The 19,003-nt window shown below is 38.2% G+C and overlaps 2 protein-coding genes across 2 annotated transcripts; both read left to right on the top strand.

Moving 5' to 3' along the window:
- The first annotated feature begins 1,034 nt into the window (after window positions 1-1,034).
- LOC118826117 (cation channel sperm-associated protein 3-like) lies at window positions 1,035-7,073 on the top strand. Its single transcript, XM_036597005.1, has 5 exons — window positions 1,035-2,268; window positions 2,639-2,779; window positions 3,169-3,270; window positions 3,566-3,753; window positions 4,486-7,073. Exons 1-5 carry the CDS (start codon window positions 2,014-2,016, stop codon window positions 4,589-4,591), a joined length of 792 nt encoding a protein of 263 aa, XP_036452898.1. The 5' UTR covers window positions 1,035-2,013; the 3' UTR covers window positions 4,592-7,073.
- A 3,849-nt stretch (window positions 7,074-10,922) lies between these two features.
- Window positions 10,923-17,981, top strand: LOC118826116 (cation channel sperm-associated protein 3-like). Its single transcript, XM_036597004.1, has 5 exons — window positions 10,923-15,698; window positions 16,068-16,208; window positions 16,598-16,699; window positions 16,995-17,182; window positions 17,876-17,981. Exons 1-5 carry the CDS (start codon window positions 15,444-15,446, stop codon window positions 17,979-17,981), a joined length of 792 nt encoding a protein of 263 aa, XP_036452897.1. The 5' UTR covers window positions 10,923-15,443.
- The last annotated feature ends 1,022 nt before the right edge of the window (window positions 17,982-19,003 follow it).

The following is a 19,003-nucleotide window of genomic DNA, read 5'->3' as shown; positions in this document are numbered from 1 at the left end:
GGACAAAACGTATCTGGTTCTGAACATTTTTATTTAACACAAGGTGCGATACAGGTGATTTTTCGAAAACCCTGTTCATTCTGGCCATAGAGAAATGGGGCTCAGACCCGGAATTCCTAATATGGGCATAACGAGGACTACAGAATAACGCACTGTATTATGCAAATTAGCATCGCCCCCCATTATGACGTCACCACCAGACACTCTGACCGTATATATTTGTCGGCGGAGGAAAAACGAGGAGTAAGCTTAGAGAACAGCGTCGTTCACGAAAAGGTAAGTGTTTTTATTGATTTCTACTTTTAATGTGATTTATTCATTTATGAATGAGAGACAAAATGGAAAAATAACAAGATTAGTCGTCTTAAATGTGGTAAGATGCAGTAAAAGCACAGTTTTAGCTGCTCGGGGATTTTTCGAAGTCAGAATAGTGTTTTATACGGCCTTCGTTCATTTCTAAATAAGGCCGAGAAGGTTTTATATTTCCACTTTTCCACTTTTAATGATCTTTTCCTAGAAAATAAGCCATATTCTTTTAACTTAGCTGAGTTGTTGTGAGTCTCCTGCCAAATGTTCGGGTTGCTGTGTGAGAAACTGTCTCAGCTAATCACCCCAGTCAAAATGGCTTCTTTGTGCTGTGCGGTTAATGCGACAACATCTGGCAGACAAACTCAGAACTAAAGACCATTTTGTCATGTAAGATAACCGATACGATAACGTTAATTACTGAAGTGTAAAAGCGATTTCGCTGACGATAATGACCAAACGTGTCGTGGCGATGACGTCATAACGAATCTGTCCTTGGTTGTCATGACGATGTGTACTAAAGGGTGATACTGTGGTGTGTGTGTGTGTGTTTTTGGACTTTTGTGCTGCAGTTTTCAGTGTGAGAGTTGTTTGACCACAGAATCATGGACAACGGCAGGAGATTTTCAGTGGAGGACCCGACCCCCAGCTCCAGAGTGTAAAACAAAGTTCTTCATCAATATCAGAAAACCTTTATATTTCTGCTTTAGTATGAAAAGTTAAAATTAGTGCTTTAATATGATCAGCTAATTTATTTCAGCATCAGTGTGAAAAACGTTTATATTTCTGCATGAATGGTGGTGCAAGTGTAAATAATATTTGAGTTGAAGAAAAGTAACAGTTGTTCTTTTGTGTTTGTTGCTTGTGTGCAGGAGGAGAGATGTGCGCTTTCACTCGTTCATTTCGTCCATCAGTCAGCACTTTTTATTTAACGCGTTCCTTGTGCTAATTATTGTCATCAACGCAGTCGTCATCGCCCTGGAGGAGGACTACAGTAACGCAGGGCTGTTTCGGGTCAGTACACTGTAAAATTAGAGTTAGTCTGATTTCACAATTTCATATAAGAGAGAGAGAGAGAGAGAGAAAGAGAGAGAGAGAGGAAGAGAGAGACAGACTGAGAGAGAGAGTTCATCAGAGACTCGTCTGAGGTGTGATTAATGTAGTTAATCCGTCCTGCAGGTGGCTGAGGGGGTTTTTCTGATCCTCTATGTGTTGGAGTTCTGTGTGAAGTTCTATGTTGAGCCACGTGGATTTTGGAGAAGTGGCCTTAATGTCTTCAGCTCTGCGTTGCTGCTGCTGTCTCTGGTGGCAGTGTTCGCTGAGGGAGCCATTTCATTCTTCTCCCAGCAGAACTTCAGGCCTTTCCGCGCCCTCCGGGTCCTGAAGACCATCTCCTTCTTCCCCTCACTTCAGGTAAGGTGTTAATTAAGTGTTATTCTCTTAAATAGATTATTAGGTCATTTTTCATGTAGCCCATTGATATCCAGTGTGTACTTTTAACAGTGATAATATTTAGAATAATTAGTTTCAGGTTTACCGTATCAACTCTTTCTGTGTAAAACAAGTATGAAGGTTCTGCAAGATTAGGAAAATATTTAAGAACCAGTTTATTCAAGAATAGCACCTGTTCTTAGAATTGTTCTAAAGTGAAAACCTATGAAAGAAAATTCTAAAGATGCCTTTAAATAAAAATTTAGCTCACGTGTGATGTTTAAATATGAACATATGAGAAGATTTTGTTTTTATAACTGTTTTCGTCTGTTTCGTGCTATTTTGCAGGCTCTGGTTGTGATGCTGGCTAAAGCCATGAAGAGAGCTGTGTATGTGATGAGTTTGGTGTTCTTCATCATGTTCATCTTTGCTGTTGCTGGAGTTCTCTATTTCGGAGAGCAGGCTTCAGGGGACCTCGAGCACTGGGGGGATTTGGGGTCCGCTCTGCTCACCATCTTTGGCTTAGTAACAGTGAGTTGTACACAAGCATCTGCAATCACACATAATGTATATGTAGAAAATATAAACATCTAAAGCTTGTAAAAACAACTGTTTACATTTGATATAAACAATCCTCAATAAACACAAACATATGAAAACAAACATCAACAATCAGCAGCAACACCCCCCTTACACTGTTCTAGAATGACCTCTCCATTCACCTCATTCACTCTGTTCTAGAATGTTCACCCCATTCACATTTTCTAGAATGAAACCCCTCCTCCTTACAATCTAATCACCCTATAAATTTCCATCCCTGCTTTCTGTTTCCTGCGACAAAGTTTTCGCAATAGCAAACATGATAATTGACTGCATGTCGTTTTTTGTTGTTCTATTTTAGCTGGACGGCTGGGTGGACCTGTTGAAGAAAGTAGATAGTTCAGGAGTGACCTACAGTCGGCTCTTCCCCGTCGTCTTCATACTGATAGGCCACTTCATCTTCTTCAACATGTTCGTGGGTTTGGTCATCATGGAGGTTGAGGTAAATCTATCTTTACATTTACATTTAAGTGTTTGGCAGATGCTCTTATCCAGAGCTAGAGTTGAATGATGTTACAGAGGAAGGCAAATGTAGCTTTAGGAGTCTTGCCCAAGGACTCCTACTGGTATAGTGTGGTGTGTTTGCCCAAGCAAGATATCAAACCACAGTCTGCCATGTAGAGGGGAATGATATTACCACTAACATTAAGCCTGACCCTAAATATGATAAATAACCCTAACATTGAAATGAACGTTAATCTGCCCTTTATTAAGCCTAAACTCAGTTGCTTTAATTAACGTCGCTAGTAAATTTAATGCTAATTCTAACATTAACCCTCAGTCCATAATTGAAGTTAATGTGTATATTTTCTTCTTCCTAATGTGAAACAGCGCATGACTAAAGCCCGTGAGGAGGGGTCTCTGCAGGAGCGGGAGGCAGCGCGGAAAAGAAAGAAGGAGAAAAAAACAATGAAGCAGCTGATTGGGAGTCAGGTGAGTGCAGGTTGAGTCAGGGGAGTGAAAGTAGAGCTCTACAGAAAACTGAGTGGGAAACACCTGTAAAGGAATAAGAAGCTTTTTTAATGACAAAGCACTTTGAAATGAGGCAGTGGTGTTTCACGTGTCTCAGAAGAAATCAGGTGCTAGCCTTCACTCTCCCAGCTCGGTAACATTGTTTGATAAGGGAAGAACTACCTAGCGGGTGGAATCAGACATGATAAAATTGAGGAGAAAACTGCTTTGAAAATGTATTTACTGAAGTGTTTTGTTTGACATTATTTACATTTAGGTGTCTAAACTGAAGAAATGGTCCGATACCAACGTAAAGACTGATAAGAATTTCCCCCAAATCATCCAGCAGCTCAGAATGTCTCTCTCTGACTCGGACCACGTTGTAACGAAGGATAGGAGCAGCAGCTTGACATTCATACAGATATATCTGACCACGCTGCGACACCAGGATGCCACCCTGGACAAGTGAGCAACATACACACACACACACAAACACACACACACACACACACACACACTCTCACACTGCGATTAATTGCTCTTCAATTTGTAGTAGAGTGTAACGATAAAATACATTTTTAGTTTGATGTGATATTTGATTTAATTTGTTACAACAAAAGATGGCAAAGTAGTCAGTTATTGTGCAAAATAATGCTGATATAAAACAGTGTAACTGAGCCATAAACAATACAGAAATAGATAGAATGCACCCAGATGTGTAAGCTCCCACCACACTCACAAATTCTGATAAAATACATTTGCTTGTTTCAAAAAGGTAGCATATCTTACAAATTAAACATCTATAAATTTTCAGCTTTGTTAGATATTGTTGTTACATCTAAAAGCAGTACTGAGAAATGACGTTATTAAAGGAGAAGAGTAAATTAGAGACAGAAAATGCTGCTTTCTGCTTTAGGCATTATAGGGCTAATAGAGAAATCTCTGTTTACTGAGTTATCCTTCATTCTAGATGCCTTTCCATTCAGATCTGAGGTCTGTGTTTTACACTCCTCCATAAAACCATCTTGTCTTGATTAATTTATCTTTTCACAAGTAAATAGTTTTAAGTTATCATGTAGCTTTACAATGTAATGTGTCTTTATAATGAATCTCAACCTGCCATGTTGAAGTGTGACGTTAAGGAGCTCCAACATGAACATTATGACTGAATGTGTGTTTGTGTGTGTTTGTGTGTAGGTTGCAGCAGATCTATGATGAAATGCTGGAGGTCCTCAGTGAGCTGCTGGAGCTGCAACAGGAAGAGCAGAGAGAGGAAGAAGAGCACGAAAGAGATACACAATAATCTGCAACATCGTGCTACAGTATTTCACCACTGATAACATCCACTGATAACAGGCCAGTTTACAAACCCAGTTCCAAAAATGTTGGGACAGTAAATAAAATACAAATAAAAACAGAGAGCAGTGATTTGTAAATTCACTTTGACCTGTATTTAAACAGTAACAGCACAAAGACAAGATATTTCGCATTTTAGCTTATCAACTTAACCGTCTGCCAAAAACCTCAACTGAATACCTGTGACCTTTGACCTCTCAGACGACACTGCATTAAAAATCCTCATGCTTCTGTGATGGATATCAACACATGGCCTCAGGAATACTTTGACAAATCGTTGTCATAAACACTGTTTGTCACTGCATCTGCTAATGTAAGTTAAGACTGTATGATGCACAGTGGAATCCACATGTCAACAACGTCCAGAAATGTCCAGTAGCTTCTCTGGACTCGAGCTCACAATATTTATACATCTGTAACTGAAGAAAGACAAGAATCCACTTTTAAAACTGGATCATTTTGTGTCTTCAGTCTCCGAATGTTTAAGTGCTGTTTAAAGGAAAGTATGTAACACAGTAGTAAACATGCTCTATTTTGGAAAAAAAGATGCAGGTATCATATTTGAAATGAGTGCATATTTACAAAAAAAACAATTAAGTAGAACATCAAATGTGATGTTTTTGTGGTGTTTTTAATTTAATACAGGTCAAACAGAATTTATTCATTCCTGCTTTCTGTTTCTATTGGCATTCCACATACAATCCCATTTTTTTGGAACTGGATTTGTTTATTAAAATATCATTAAAACAGCACATGCAGTAAACTCTGACTGAGTTGTGCATTCATTTTATTTGGGTTCAAATAACAGAAAGCTTCTACCTATGGAAATAAAAGACATATCCCTCACTCCCCAGTCCTTACAGTCCATATATAGAAACTAAGCTGCAAAAACAGCCTGTTTTAAATTCACTGTTTTTGTGATTACATAAAAACCAACACATTTACTAAAGTAATTCTCTTAATAAATATTCTTTTCCCATGTGATTGGGTAGGCCTGTGATCAGTATGTGTAGGCTCAGGATATAAGAGGCCAGTATGTGGCTACACTCCAGAGTAGACCACCGTGGAAAACACAGCTGTTTCCATGTTAAATCTCATGAGTGTAAATATGAATGTGAAAAAATCCTTCTGAAACTACCACGATCTGGATCTTGATGTCCACATAGCCACCCATGGTGATATTATTTTATGCATAAGTAAGTGAGGAAGTAAGCAAAAATCCAAATATATTTTAGATATTTAGTTTTATTTCCAATAATAGTTTTACAGTAAATTCATACATGTAATGCTGCTGTGGAAAGAGGTCCTATTTGAACATTTTGAAACATTTTATTAATATTTTAGATGAAATTCCAGTGTCTCTGCAGACAGTTAAAATGGCTGTGTTCCTTAAAAATGATGAAATGACTCAGAAAGTGAATTAAAACTGTCAGAAATTTCTTTATTACACAGTTCGGTGTGACGGAATTCATGGCTGGCAACTAAAAGTAAAACTGTACAACTAAAACCATAAAAAAACCTAAATCATATCACCCACCCTCTGCATACACACCTCACCTCATCCTGGCAAGCTTAAATCTCACTATAGCAAAGATGTAAAAGTTGGAGAATGCAGACAGCTGATCAGTGGTGTTCACAGACTTTGGTGAGGGCGGGGGCTGAGGGGTTTTTCAGTTTTTGAAAATAGCATTATAGACAAAGTGAGTCTAATATTGTGGTATATAGTGGAGCAGCTATGTTTTAAAAATACAATAGTAATGAAAACAAAAGGATGCGCACACAAATCAATAAAACAAACAATATATAAATATTTTAATGAATAACAGTATAAATACTTTCATATGAGTTACATATTTTTATGCTTTCATGTTGTTTAGTGATTTTATATCTACATTATTTTTGTACATACAGTCACTTCATGGAATTAATAGAGGCCTCGGTTTTATGCTGTACTTTGATTAATAACAGTTTCTGATGCAAAGACTAGAAATGTTTTGACATATGAATTATACATTCCGTAAAACTTTGTCGTGAGGCCTCTTACTCCATGTAAGGGGGTGTCGTATTGCACTGAGAGTGGGACAAAATGCCCCTTTTAAAGACTTATTTTCTACTGTAAAAACAAAACTGACAGATTTTCCAGATTATTTTCTTCAACTGTGTGTAGGTTTATACCTCATCATCCTGAACATACTAAACTCACAGATATAATTTAGCTTTACACTAAATGGACATTGTTTCCACTGTTACCTACATTTTTACTGATTTATTGTATTACCTGTATTGTGTCGTACCTTCTTATTATACACTTAGATGTTTAAGCTTTGAGTGTTTACTTTGAGTTCCTATATCTGTACATGTCTGTGTTTGTACATAAATCTATATAAAATTACTGTGAGAGAGTGGATATATATTAATAAAAGTCCTGTTTAAAAATATGGTATCTGAAATAGGGTCCTGTTTTTTTTTTTAAAAAGCACTTCACACTACTTTAACCTTTTTACAGCATGTTCATTTTAGATATTCGTTGCTGCAATAAACATTACTGAAGTAATGTGACTGATTCAGGTTTTGTCCGAGAAACATTAGAGAAAGTCTTTTAAGAATACTTTTAGTGCATTACAGTAGTTCTTAAAGAAGCTTGAATCACTGAATCGAGTCTCTCTCAATTTACAAAAACACCTTTGAATCGATTGAAAAGCAACAACTCGTCAATCGATTTTTTAAATTTATTTTTTATTTTATTTAACCTTTATTTACTCACATTGAGATTTAAAATCTCTTTTACAAGTGAGCCCTGGCCACGAAGGCAGCAACAAAACAACAATGAAACAACACGACCACCACCAACAGAATCAAATCAGGGTCACAACCAAATTAAAAACAAGAACAAACAGAACGATACAGCGCTTTAACAATCATCTTAAATGCACTCAAGGAAATAAACTGCTCCAATTTCAAATGTTTTTGCAGATCATTCCATGCAGATGAAGCACTGTAACTAAAAGCTGCCTTGCCGTATTCAGACCGTACTATCGGAACATCCAGCTGAATATAACTACTAGAACGTAAATTGTACTGAGACTTATTTGTTGATATGAAAGCAGACAAATATGAAGGAAGCAGACCAATTATTGCTTTATAGACAAAAAATATCCAACGAATGTCTTCGCACTGAAAGTGAAGGCCATCCAACCATTTCATAAAGTTCCCAGCGATGGGTTGAATATCTAGCGCCTGTTATAAATCTTAACGCTGAATGATAAACAGAATCCAGGGAGTACAGTGTTGTCTTTGAAGTATACCTGTAAAAAAATATCACCATAATCTAGAATAGGTAAAAAGGTAACTTCGACAAGTTTTTTACTGTGGAGTAAAAACTGCTCCTAAAATAAAATCCCAACTTCAATTTTAACTTCTTTATCAATTGTTCCACATGCAATTTAAAAGACAGGTTATGATCTAATATAAAACCCAAATTTTTATAAGATGAAACTAGTTCTATTGGTCTGCCCAACAGTGTATAAATTTGTGGCAAAAATGATCTCTGTGCCAAGTTTTTTAGAAAATAACATATATTTTGTTTTTTGATCATTAAGAACAAGTCGTAGAGAGCTAAGATTGTGCTGAACAGTCACAAATGCTTCCTGTAAATTTGAAAGAGCCTCTGCTGGTGATGAAGCAGAACAATAGATAATAGTATCATCTGCATAAAAATGCATATCAGCATTTAAAACATTATTGCAGAGGTCATTAATGTACATTGTGAACAACAAGGGCCCCAAAATGGAACCCTGTGGCACCCCAGTTCTAACAGCAAGCTTCTCAGACAAAAAAACATCCAAAAGTACACGCTGACATCTGTTACTTAAATCATTTCTAAACCAGCCTATAACCTTATCAGACAACCCAATACTAACCAATCGGGACAATAAGATGTCGTGGTTAACAGTGTCAAAAGCTTTTGATGAATCTATGATTAGTGCGGCACATGATTTTCTATTATCAAGAGCATTAATTATGTCATTAAGTACTCTAGTGGTAGATGTTACAGTGCTATGTTTTTTTCCAAAAACCAGACTGCTAGACAGACAAAATATTATTACTGTTTACAAACTGCTTTAACTGATCACCGACCTGAGATTCCAGAATTTTAGCCAATACCGACAGAGACTGGGTGATAATTATCTAATTTAGATGGGTCACCACCTTTCAACAATGGCAGAACTAAAGCAGATTTCCAGGCCTCAGGTACAATATTCTGTTCCAATGACAAATTTAAAATGTAAGTAAGTGGGTCAACAGTAATATCTGCAGCAAGTTTCAGAAATAAGGGCTCAAGCTCATCAGGCCCTGCAGATTTGCTCATATTAAGGTTCTCAAGGACTGAAAAACCAACCAATCTGCTTTCTTCCTTTTTCCCAAGACAGATTTCTTTCATGGATAAGTTCAGATGATTCATCTGAAAACCAAAGATTGTCCCGTCCCTTCACTCGAAATTTCCAATTGGGAGCATGCTTGTTCACAACCTGGACAAACGTATTTTGAAAATAAGTTCATGCAGTTTGCACATCAGGAATTAAAAATAGTTTTTTTCCAGTCACATGCAAAAACATCATGCAAAAACCCCTGGGTATCAAAATTCTTAAGACTTCTCTTTCTAATAATCCGAGGTTTTGATTCTGGCACTTCACAATTTCTGATAGCTACTACCGCACAATGGTCACTGACATCATCTGGAAAAATTCATATGTGTGTATATTTATGAGGCTCATTAGTTAAAATAAGATCAATAGTAGATTTACTTGGGGTTTTTAAGTTTGGCCGTGTGGGAGCATTGACAGTTTGTGTTAAGTTTGCTGAATCACAGAATGTTTTGAATTCATTTGAAACTGGTCTCATTCAGTCTCAATTTAGATCCCACATCAAAATGAGCTCTTTAGGAGGCAAATCAGCTAAAACAGATGAAAGTGAAGATAAAGCCTCCTTACCAGCCAAGGGTGGTCTATAACAACCAACATGGTTCAAATGGCAATCCTTTCCAAATTGTAAATGAACAGCTAAAAACTTGAATTGTTTGGGAATAGACAGTGATTTTATAACAGCTGCATGAAATTTTGACTTTACGTAAATTGCTATGCCACCTCCCTTGCTTTTTTGATCTGCACAAAATACATTATACCCATAGACTGAAATATCATTATCTGAATTGGACTTTTTCAGCCAGGTCTCAGACAAAACCAAGGTGTCTGCTTTGGTTGTCTACGGACATTCAAATGTACAAAACCAAGACCTGTCCTATTAGAAAACTCCAGAGGCGTCAACAGGCAATTTAGGTCTGGGCCAGGATTTGGACTGACATTGCCAGCCATCAAAAGCAACAACATTATTAAACATCGCTACTTAAAGTTTTTCAATGAAACAGCATGTTCGTAATTCCCTTCAAATTTAAAATCCAGTCCTGAATCACCAGATGCAACAAAGTGATCCTGAATGATAAGGAGGTAGACATAAGAAAACATTGTCACTGATTCCTTTAAAACTGCAGTTTGTTCAGTCCGAGGTAAGTAACAATATCAGTGCATTTCAATGGAAGATATAAAGAAAAATGTGTAAAATGACCAACATTAATGTCCTATGCACTGCCTGGCCTGCAGCTCAGTTCCAACATGCAGAAAAATGCACATATTAGCAACAATGCTCTCATTTTGCCAGTTTATCCAGCGAACTCACGTCAACTGGTAGCTCATAGCTCTCCAGACGATAAACAACACCTCAGTCACTGCTGGCCACTGCTAAACCACTCTTCTTGTATGAGCCGAAACTCCAACCAGCGCAATAAGGCTAAAGTAGGGCTTCAAGAGACGGCACCAACAGTCACTAGATGGCAAAGGTGCAGGCAGGTGTAGTATCCACAGAAAAATAACAGGAACACACAGCAAAAATCCCTCTTAATCTTCTTCAGCTCTGTAAACTATGATCAAAATAGTTCAAACTAAGTCCCTTAGAACCAAATCAGAAAAAAAAGTGCGTGAAGTGGGTCACATTTCTGCAAAATAGACCTCTGATCCCGACTACAGCCCTGATTACTATAATTATTTTAATATGATTATCAGACCTTGTTCACACACTGCTGCCCAGCACTGCTGATCCTAATGAAAGCTTTAAAAAAGAAGAGTGCTCTTCAGGCATAAGATCTTCTTAATAAACATTTGATTAGGGGCACCACAAGGGGGCAGCAGCCATCTTAATGCTGTAAATCTGATTTCTTTGGTGCTCTCAAGTGCTTTTTATGTAGTTCCTCCTTTTTCCTTTTCTCTATTTATCACAGTGTGGTGACTCAGTATTTTTCATGTTATAGATTTATGGTGTGTTAAATGGAGTGCAGTAAAGTCTGTCTGCAATCAGTTACAAACTGCTGTGAAAATTGTGATCAAACCCAGTTAAATCACTTAAAGTCACTCATTGTGCAGCTGAATCAGCAAAACCTAGGAGTTGATTGTTGACTTCAGAAGGGGGAGCAGAGTGTTTGCACCACTGTGCATCGAAGGGATGATGGTGGAAAACGTGAGCAGCTTCAAGTTCCTCTGTGTCCACATAGCCGTGGATCTCACCTGGTCACTCAACACATCACACAATGTCAAAAAGGCCCAATAATCCCTCCATTTCCTCCGAAGGCTGAGGAGAGTCAAGCTGCCACAACAGCTGCTCTGCAACTTCTACAGTTCCACTGTGAAGAGCACGACTGACCAGCTGCATCATGGTCTGGTATGGCAGCGTCACTGCTGCTGAATGTAAGGCAGAGGGTGGTAAAAACTGTCCAGCACATCACAGCAGCTGCCCTCCCACCCATACAGGACATCTACAACAAGACATGTCTGATGAAAGCCATCAACATCTCTCTAACCCCACACGCCCCAGCCACTCCCTGTTCCAGCCTCTGTCCTTCAGAAAGAGGTACCAGAACATCCTAAAGCCCCCCAGATTCAAGAACAGTTTTAGGCCATGAGCTGTTAAAATGGTCACATCGGCAACACCAACCTGAACATGAACACACACTACAGAGCCTTCCTGATCTAAACCCTGATCCTCCCAGTACTCAGCATAGCTTCACACTGAGCTCCACTACCTCATGGGACTGTATACACATTACACTTTTACTGGAGCTCACTGTACTTGAACTTTTAAGCTGTTTACTCTTATACATGTAAGCTGTATGCTTGTACATTAAACTGCTAATGCTCATTGACCTGCATCTAATGCTTTGTGAATATAACATCTGTGATGCTGTTTACAAGCATTTATTATAAATTCCTCAAAATACTGCACACTTTAAATTAAAACACATTATAATCATTTCAGCTGTGAATCACATAAATCTACATATTTATTATAGTTCCTTTATTGTAGTTTAGTTACTATAGTGTGCATTTTAAATTCTACCTCTGCATTCTGACCTACAGTTACTGTTCATGCATATTGACAAAAGCACAAATAATTGACTGCATTAATTAATTAATGAACAGTGGATGAAAATAATTATGTCAAAAGTGTAACACGTGGGGAAAACGTCTGATCCTGATCAGAAGTGACTAACACTGAATATTTCTACTACCCGAAAAGACAATTATTGTTTTAATAAAAAGTAACAAAGCCTTTTCTTTGGATGCCCCATATTTTATATCTTGAAATGAAACTGTGAGCACAGAAGGGTATTTTGCTTTGACCGTTCCTGCAGTCGTTTCTCTGAAGTATCTGAGTAACAGCGTAAAAGATAAATTTGCTCTTCCTGCTCTGCTACAGTCCACTGTAGTCGTGACATCATTGTGTAGTCATGCTCTTAGGCCCATATTAGGAACTCCGGGTCTGAGCTCCATCAGAACCTGATACGTTTTGTCCTGTGAACTTTCTTCTCCCGAAAACCACTGGATCCTCTGAATTACGAGGTTGTTAAAGAGTTGAAATATGAATATTGCTACATGTGAGCTAAAGCTACTGCGCACTGAATTCACGTCATTTGACTGGCAGCCTCCTTAAGCGGGTTTTGGCAGTGTACATTAACATTTTCCATTTACAGACTGAGGGCAGATGAAAAGAAGTCAGAACAAAATCAGCAGATTTCCCTGCAGTTCTCTGTTCTTCATCTGATGCTCACTGAAACACGATCGATCTTTCCTTTTAGCTTGATTTAAAAAAATGTATAAACGTACCTGCACTCAGGCTAATCCAGTACTGACTCAGCTTAAAATCACTGCTGACCCCCTGATAAACTGATTTCCGCTCTCAGAATACCCTAATTATTATTTTAATGCTGGTAACATTTTTCTGAGGACATTTTCTCAGGACATTCGCCAGCTTGTTGTTCGACTTTTTCAGAACGTGACAGCTGCACCATTTAAGGTGGAACGGGAAAATTCGAACAAGCAGCCAGAGAAAAAGAAGCTGACTTCAGCTTCATGGAGGGTTGACATACTTTTTTTTTATTTTAACTTATTTTTGCTGTTTCACCGAACTAACAGGTCAGTATTTTGTCTTGTTTGCTAATGTTTGTGATAGCTAGTCACAGCTGCCGGACTATTTAAGGTGGAACGGGAACATTCAAACAGAAGCTGCGAAAAAGAAGCTAAATTCAGCCTCGTAGTTTTAACACGGGTAGTATTTTTAACAAGGAGTTTTAGCCTATCAAATTATCCCTCCCAGAGGTTTTATTAACGGGTATAGCTCTTTAACGACCTCGTAATTCAGAGGATCCAGTGGTATTCGGGAGGAAAATATACACAGGACAAAACGTATCTGGTTCTGAACATTTTTATTTAACACAAGGTGCGATACAGGTGATTTTTCGAAAACCCTGTTCATTCTGGCCATAGAGAAATGGGGCTCAGACCCGGAATTCCTAATATGGGCATAACGAGGACTACAGAATAACGCACTGCATTATGCAAATTAGCACCGCCCTCCATTATGACGTCACCACCAGACACTCTGACCGTATATATTTGTCGGCGGAGGAAAAACGAGAAGTAAGCTTAGAGAACAGCGTCGTTCACGAAAAGGTAAGTGTTTTTATTGATTTCTACTTTTAATGTGATTTATTCATTTATGAATGAGAGACAAAATGGAAAAATAACAAGATTAGTCGTCTTAAATGTGGTAAGATGCAGTAAAAGCACAGTTTTAGCTGCTCGGGGATTTTTCGAAGTCAGAATAGTGTTTTATACGGCCTTCGTTCATTTCTAAATAAGGCCGAGAAGGTTTTATATTTCCACTTTTCCACTTTTAATGATCTTTTCCTAGAAAATAAGCCACATTCTTTTAACTTAGCTGAGTTGTTGTGAGTCTCCTGCCAAATGTTCGGGTTGCTGTGTGAGAAACTGTCTCAGCTAATCACACCAGTCAAAATGGCTTCTTTGTGCTGTGCAGTTAATGCGACAACATCTGGCAGACAAACTCAGAACTAAAGACCATTTTGTCATGTAAGATAACCGATACGATAACGTTAATTACTGAAGTGTAAAAGCGATTTCGCTGACGATAATGACCAAACGTGTCGTGGCGATGACGTCATAACGAATCTGTCCTTGGTTGTCATGACGATGTGTACTAAAGGGTGATACTGTGGTGTGTGTGTGTGTGTTTTTGGACTTTTGTGCTGCAGTTTTCAGTGTGAGAGTTGTTTGACCACAGAATCATGGACAACGGCAGGAGATTTTCAGTGGAGGACCCGACCCCCAGCTCCAGAGTGTAAAACAAAGTTCTTCATCAATATCAGAAAGCCTTTATATTTCTGCTTTAGTATGAAAAGTTAAAATTAGTGCTTTAATATGATCAGCTAATTTATTTCAGCATCAGTGTGAAAAACGTTTATATTTCTGCATGAATGGTGGTGCAAGTGTAAATAATATTTGAGTTGAAGAAAAGTAACAGTTGTTCTTTTGTGTTTGTTGCTTGTGTGCAGGAGGAGAGATGTGCGCTTTCACTCGTTCATTTCGTCCATCAGTCAGCACTTTTTATTTAACGCGTTCCTTGTGCTAATTATTGTCATCAACGCAGTCGTCATCGCCCTGGAGGAGGACTACAGTAACGCAGGGCTGTTTCGGGTCAGTACACTGTAAAATTAGAGTTAGTCTGATTTCACAATTTCATATAAGAGAGAGAGAGAGAGAGAGAGAGAGAGAGAGAGAGAGAGAGGAGGAGAGAGACAGACTGAGAGAGAGAGTTCATCAGAGACTCGTCTGAGGTGTGATTAATGTAGTTAATCCGTCCTGCAGGTGGCTGAGGGGGTTTTTCTGATCCTCTATGTGTTGGAGTTCTGTGTGAAGTTCTATGTTGAGCCACGTGGATTTTGGAGAAGTGGCCTTAATGTCTTCAGCTCTGCGTTGCTGCTGCTGTCTCTGGTGGCAGTGTTCGCTGAGGGAGCCATTTCATTCTTCTCCCAGCAGAACTTCAGGCCTTTCCGCGCCCTCCGGGTCCTGAAGACCATCTCCTTCTTCCCCTCACTTCAGGTAAGGTGTTAATTAAGTGTTATTCTCTTAAATAGATTATTAGGTCATTTTTCATGTAGCCCATTGATATCCAGTGTGTACTTTTAACAGTGATAATATTTAGAATAATTAGTTTCAGGTTTACCGTATCAACTCTTTCTGTGTAAAACAAGTATGAAGGTTCTGCAAGATTAGGAAAATATTTAAGAACCAGTTTATTCAAGAATAGCACCTGTTCTTAGAATTGTTCTAAAGTGAAAACCTATGAAAGAAAATTCTAAAGATGCCTTTAAATAAAAATTTAGCTCACGTGTGATGTTTAAATATGAACATATGAGAAGATTTTGTTTTTATAACTGTTTTCGTCTGTTTCGTGCTATTTTGCAGGCTCTGGTTGTGATGCTGGCTAAAGCCATGAAGAGAGCTGTGTATGTGATGAGTTTGGTGTTCTTCATCATGTTCATCTTTGCTGTTGCTGGAGTTCTCTATTTCGGAGAGCAGGCTTCAGGGGACCTCGAGCACTGGGGGGATTTGGGGTCCGCTCTGCTCACCATCTTTGGCTTAGTAACAGTGAGTTGGACACAAGCATCTGCAATCACACATAATGTATATGTAGAAAATATAAACATCTAAAGCTTGTAAAAACAACTGTTTACATTTGATATAAACAATCCTCAATAAACACAAACATATGAAAACAAACATCAACAATCAGCAGCAACACCCCCCTTACACTGTTCTAGAATGACCTCTCCATTCACTCATTCACTCTGTTCTAGAATGTTCACCCCATTCACATTTTCTAGAATGAAACCCCTCCTCCTTACAATCTAATCACCCTATAAATTTCCATCCCTGCTTTCTGTTTCCTGCGACAAAGTTTTCGCAATAGCAAACATGATAATTGACTGCATGTCGTTTTTTGTTGTTCTATTTTAGCTGGACGGCTGGGTGGATCTGTTGAAGAAAGTAGATAGTTCAGGAGTGACCTACAGTCGGCTCTTCCCCGTCGTCTTCATACTGATAGGCCACTTCATCTTCTTCAACATGTTCGTGGGTTTGGTCATCATGGAGGTTGAGGTAAATCTATCTTTACATTTACATTTAAGTGTTTGGCAGATGCTCTTATCCAGAGCTAGAGTTGAATGATGTTACAGAGGAAGGCAAATGTAGCTTTAGGAGTCTTGCCCAAGGACTCCTACTGGTATAGTGTGGTGTGTTTGCCCAAGCAAGATATCAAACCACAGTCTGCCATGTAGAGGGGAATGATATTACCACTAACATTAAGCCTGACCCTAAATATGATAAATAACCCTAACATTGAAATGAACGTTAATCTGCCCTTTATTAAGCCTAAACTCAGTTGCTTTAATTAACGTCGCTAGTAAATTTAATGCTAATTCTAACATTAACCCTCAGTCCATAATTGAAGTTAATGTGTATATTTTCTTCTTCCTAATGTGAAACAGCGCATGACTAAAGCCCGTGAGGAGGGGTCTCTGCAGGAGCGGGAGGCAGCGCGGAAAAGAAAGAAGGAGAAAAAAACAATGAAGCAGCTGATTGGGAGTCAGGTGAGTGCAGGTTGAGTCAGGGGAGTGAAAGTAGAGCTCTACAGAAAACTGAGTGGGAAACACCTGTAAAGGAATAAGAAGCTTTTTTAATGACAAAGCACTTTGAAATGAGGCAGTGGTGTTTCACGTGTCTCAGAAGAAATCAGGTGCTAGCCTTCACTCTCCCAGCTCGGTAACATTGTTTGATAAGGGAAGAACTACCTAGCGGGTGGAATCAGACATGATAAAATTGAGGAGAAAACTGCTTTGAAAATGTATTTACTGAAGTGTTTTGTTTGACATTATTTACATTTAGGTGTCTAAACTGAAGAAATGGTCCGATACCAACGTAAAGACTGATAAGAATTTCCCCCAAATCATCCAGCAGCTCAGAATGTCTCTCTGTGACTCGGACCACGTTGTAACGAAGGATAGGAGCAGCAGCTTGACATTCATACAGATATATCTGACCACGCTGCGACACCAGGATGCCACCCTGGACAAGTGAGCAACATACACACACACAGCGCCTATTTGCTCTTCATTTTGTAGTAGAGTGTAACGAAAAAATACATTTTTAGGTTTGATGTGATATTTGATTTAATTTGTTACAACAAAAGATGGCAAAGTAGTCAGTTATTGTGCAAAATAATGCTGATATAAAACAGTGTAACTGAGCCATAAACAATACAGAAATAGATAGAATGCACCCAGATGTGTAAGCTCCCACCACACTCACAAATTCTGATAAAATACATTTGCTTGTTTCAAAAAGGTAGCATATCTTACAAATTAAACATCTATAAATTTTCAGCTTTGTTAGATATTGTTGTTACATCTAAAAGCAGTACTGAGAAATGACGTTATTAAAGGAGAAGAGTAAATTGGAGACAGAAAATGCTGCTTTCTGCTTTAGGCATTATAGGGCTAATAGAGAAATCTCTGTTTACTGAGTTATCCTTCATTCTAGATGCCTTTCCATTCAGATCTGAGGTCTGTGTTTTACACTCCTCCATAAAACCATCTTGTCTTGATTAATTTATCTTTTCACAAGTAAATAGTTTTAAGTTATCATGTAGCTTTACAATGTAATGTGTCTTTTTAATGAATCTCAACCTGCCATGTTGAAGTGTGACGTTAAGGAGCTCCAACATGAACATTATGACTGAATGTGTGTTTGTGTGTGTTTGTGTGTAGGTTGCAGCAGATCTATGATGAAATGCTGGAGGTCCTCAGTGAGCTGCTGGAGCTGCAACAGGAAGAGCAGAGAGAGGAAGAAGAGCACGAAAGAGATACACAATAATCTGCAACATCGTGCTACAGTATTTCACCACTGATAACATCCACTGATAACAGGCCAGTTTACAAACCCAGTTCCAAAAATGTTGGGACAGTAAATAAAATGCAAATAAAAACAGAGAGCAGTGATTTGTAAATTCACTTTGACCTGTATTTAAACAGTAACAGCACAAAGACAAGATATTTCGCATTTTAGCTTATCAACTTAACCGTCTGCCAAAAACCTCACCTGAATACCTGTGACCTTTGACCTCTCAGACGACACTGCATTAAAAATCCTCATGCTTCTGTGATGGATATCAACACATGGCCTCAGGAATACTTTGACAAATCGTTGTCATAAACACTGTTTGTCACTGCATCTGCTAATGTAAGTTAAGACTGTATGATGCACAGTGGAATCCACATGTCAACAACGTCCAGAAATGTCCAGTAGCTTCTCTGGACTCGAGCTCACAATATTTATACATCTGTAACTGAAGAAAGACAAGAATCCACTTTTAAAACTGGATCATTTTGTGTCTTCAGTCTCCGAATGTTTAAGTGCTGTTTAAAGGAAAGTATGTAACACAGTAGTAAACATGCTCTATTTTGGAAAAAAAGATGCAGGTATCATATTTGAAATGAGTGCATATTTACAAAAAAAAACAATTAAGTAGAACATCAAATGTGATGGTTTTGTGGTGTTTTTAATTTAATACAGGTCAAACAGAATTTATTCATTCCTGCTTTCTGTTTCTATTGGCATTCCACATACAATCCCATTTTTTTGGAACTGGATTTGTTTATTAAAATATCATTAAAACAGCACATGCAGTAAACTCTGACTGAGTTGTGCATTCATTTTATTTGGGTTCAAATAACAGAAAGCTTCTACCTATGGAAATAAAAGACATATCCCTCACTCCCCAGTCCTTACAGTCCATATATAGAAACTAAGCTGCAAAAACAGCCTGTTTTAAATTCACTGTTTTTGTGATTACATAAAAACCAACACATTTACTAAAGTAATTCTCTTAATAAATA

This window comes from Colossoma macropomum, unplaced genomic scaffold (genome assembly GCF_904425465.1).
Source record: "Colossoma macropomum unplaced genomic scaffold, Colossoma_macropomum, whole genome shotgun sequence".
NCBI classification, from domain to species: domain Eukaryota; kingdom Metazoa; phylum Chordata; class Actinopteri; order Characiformes; family Serrasalmidae; genus Colossoma; species Colossoma macropomum.
The sequence above is the reverse complement of the archived record's forward strand: the minus strand, read 5'-3'. Positions and strand labels throughout refer to the sequence as shown.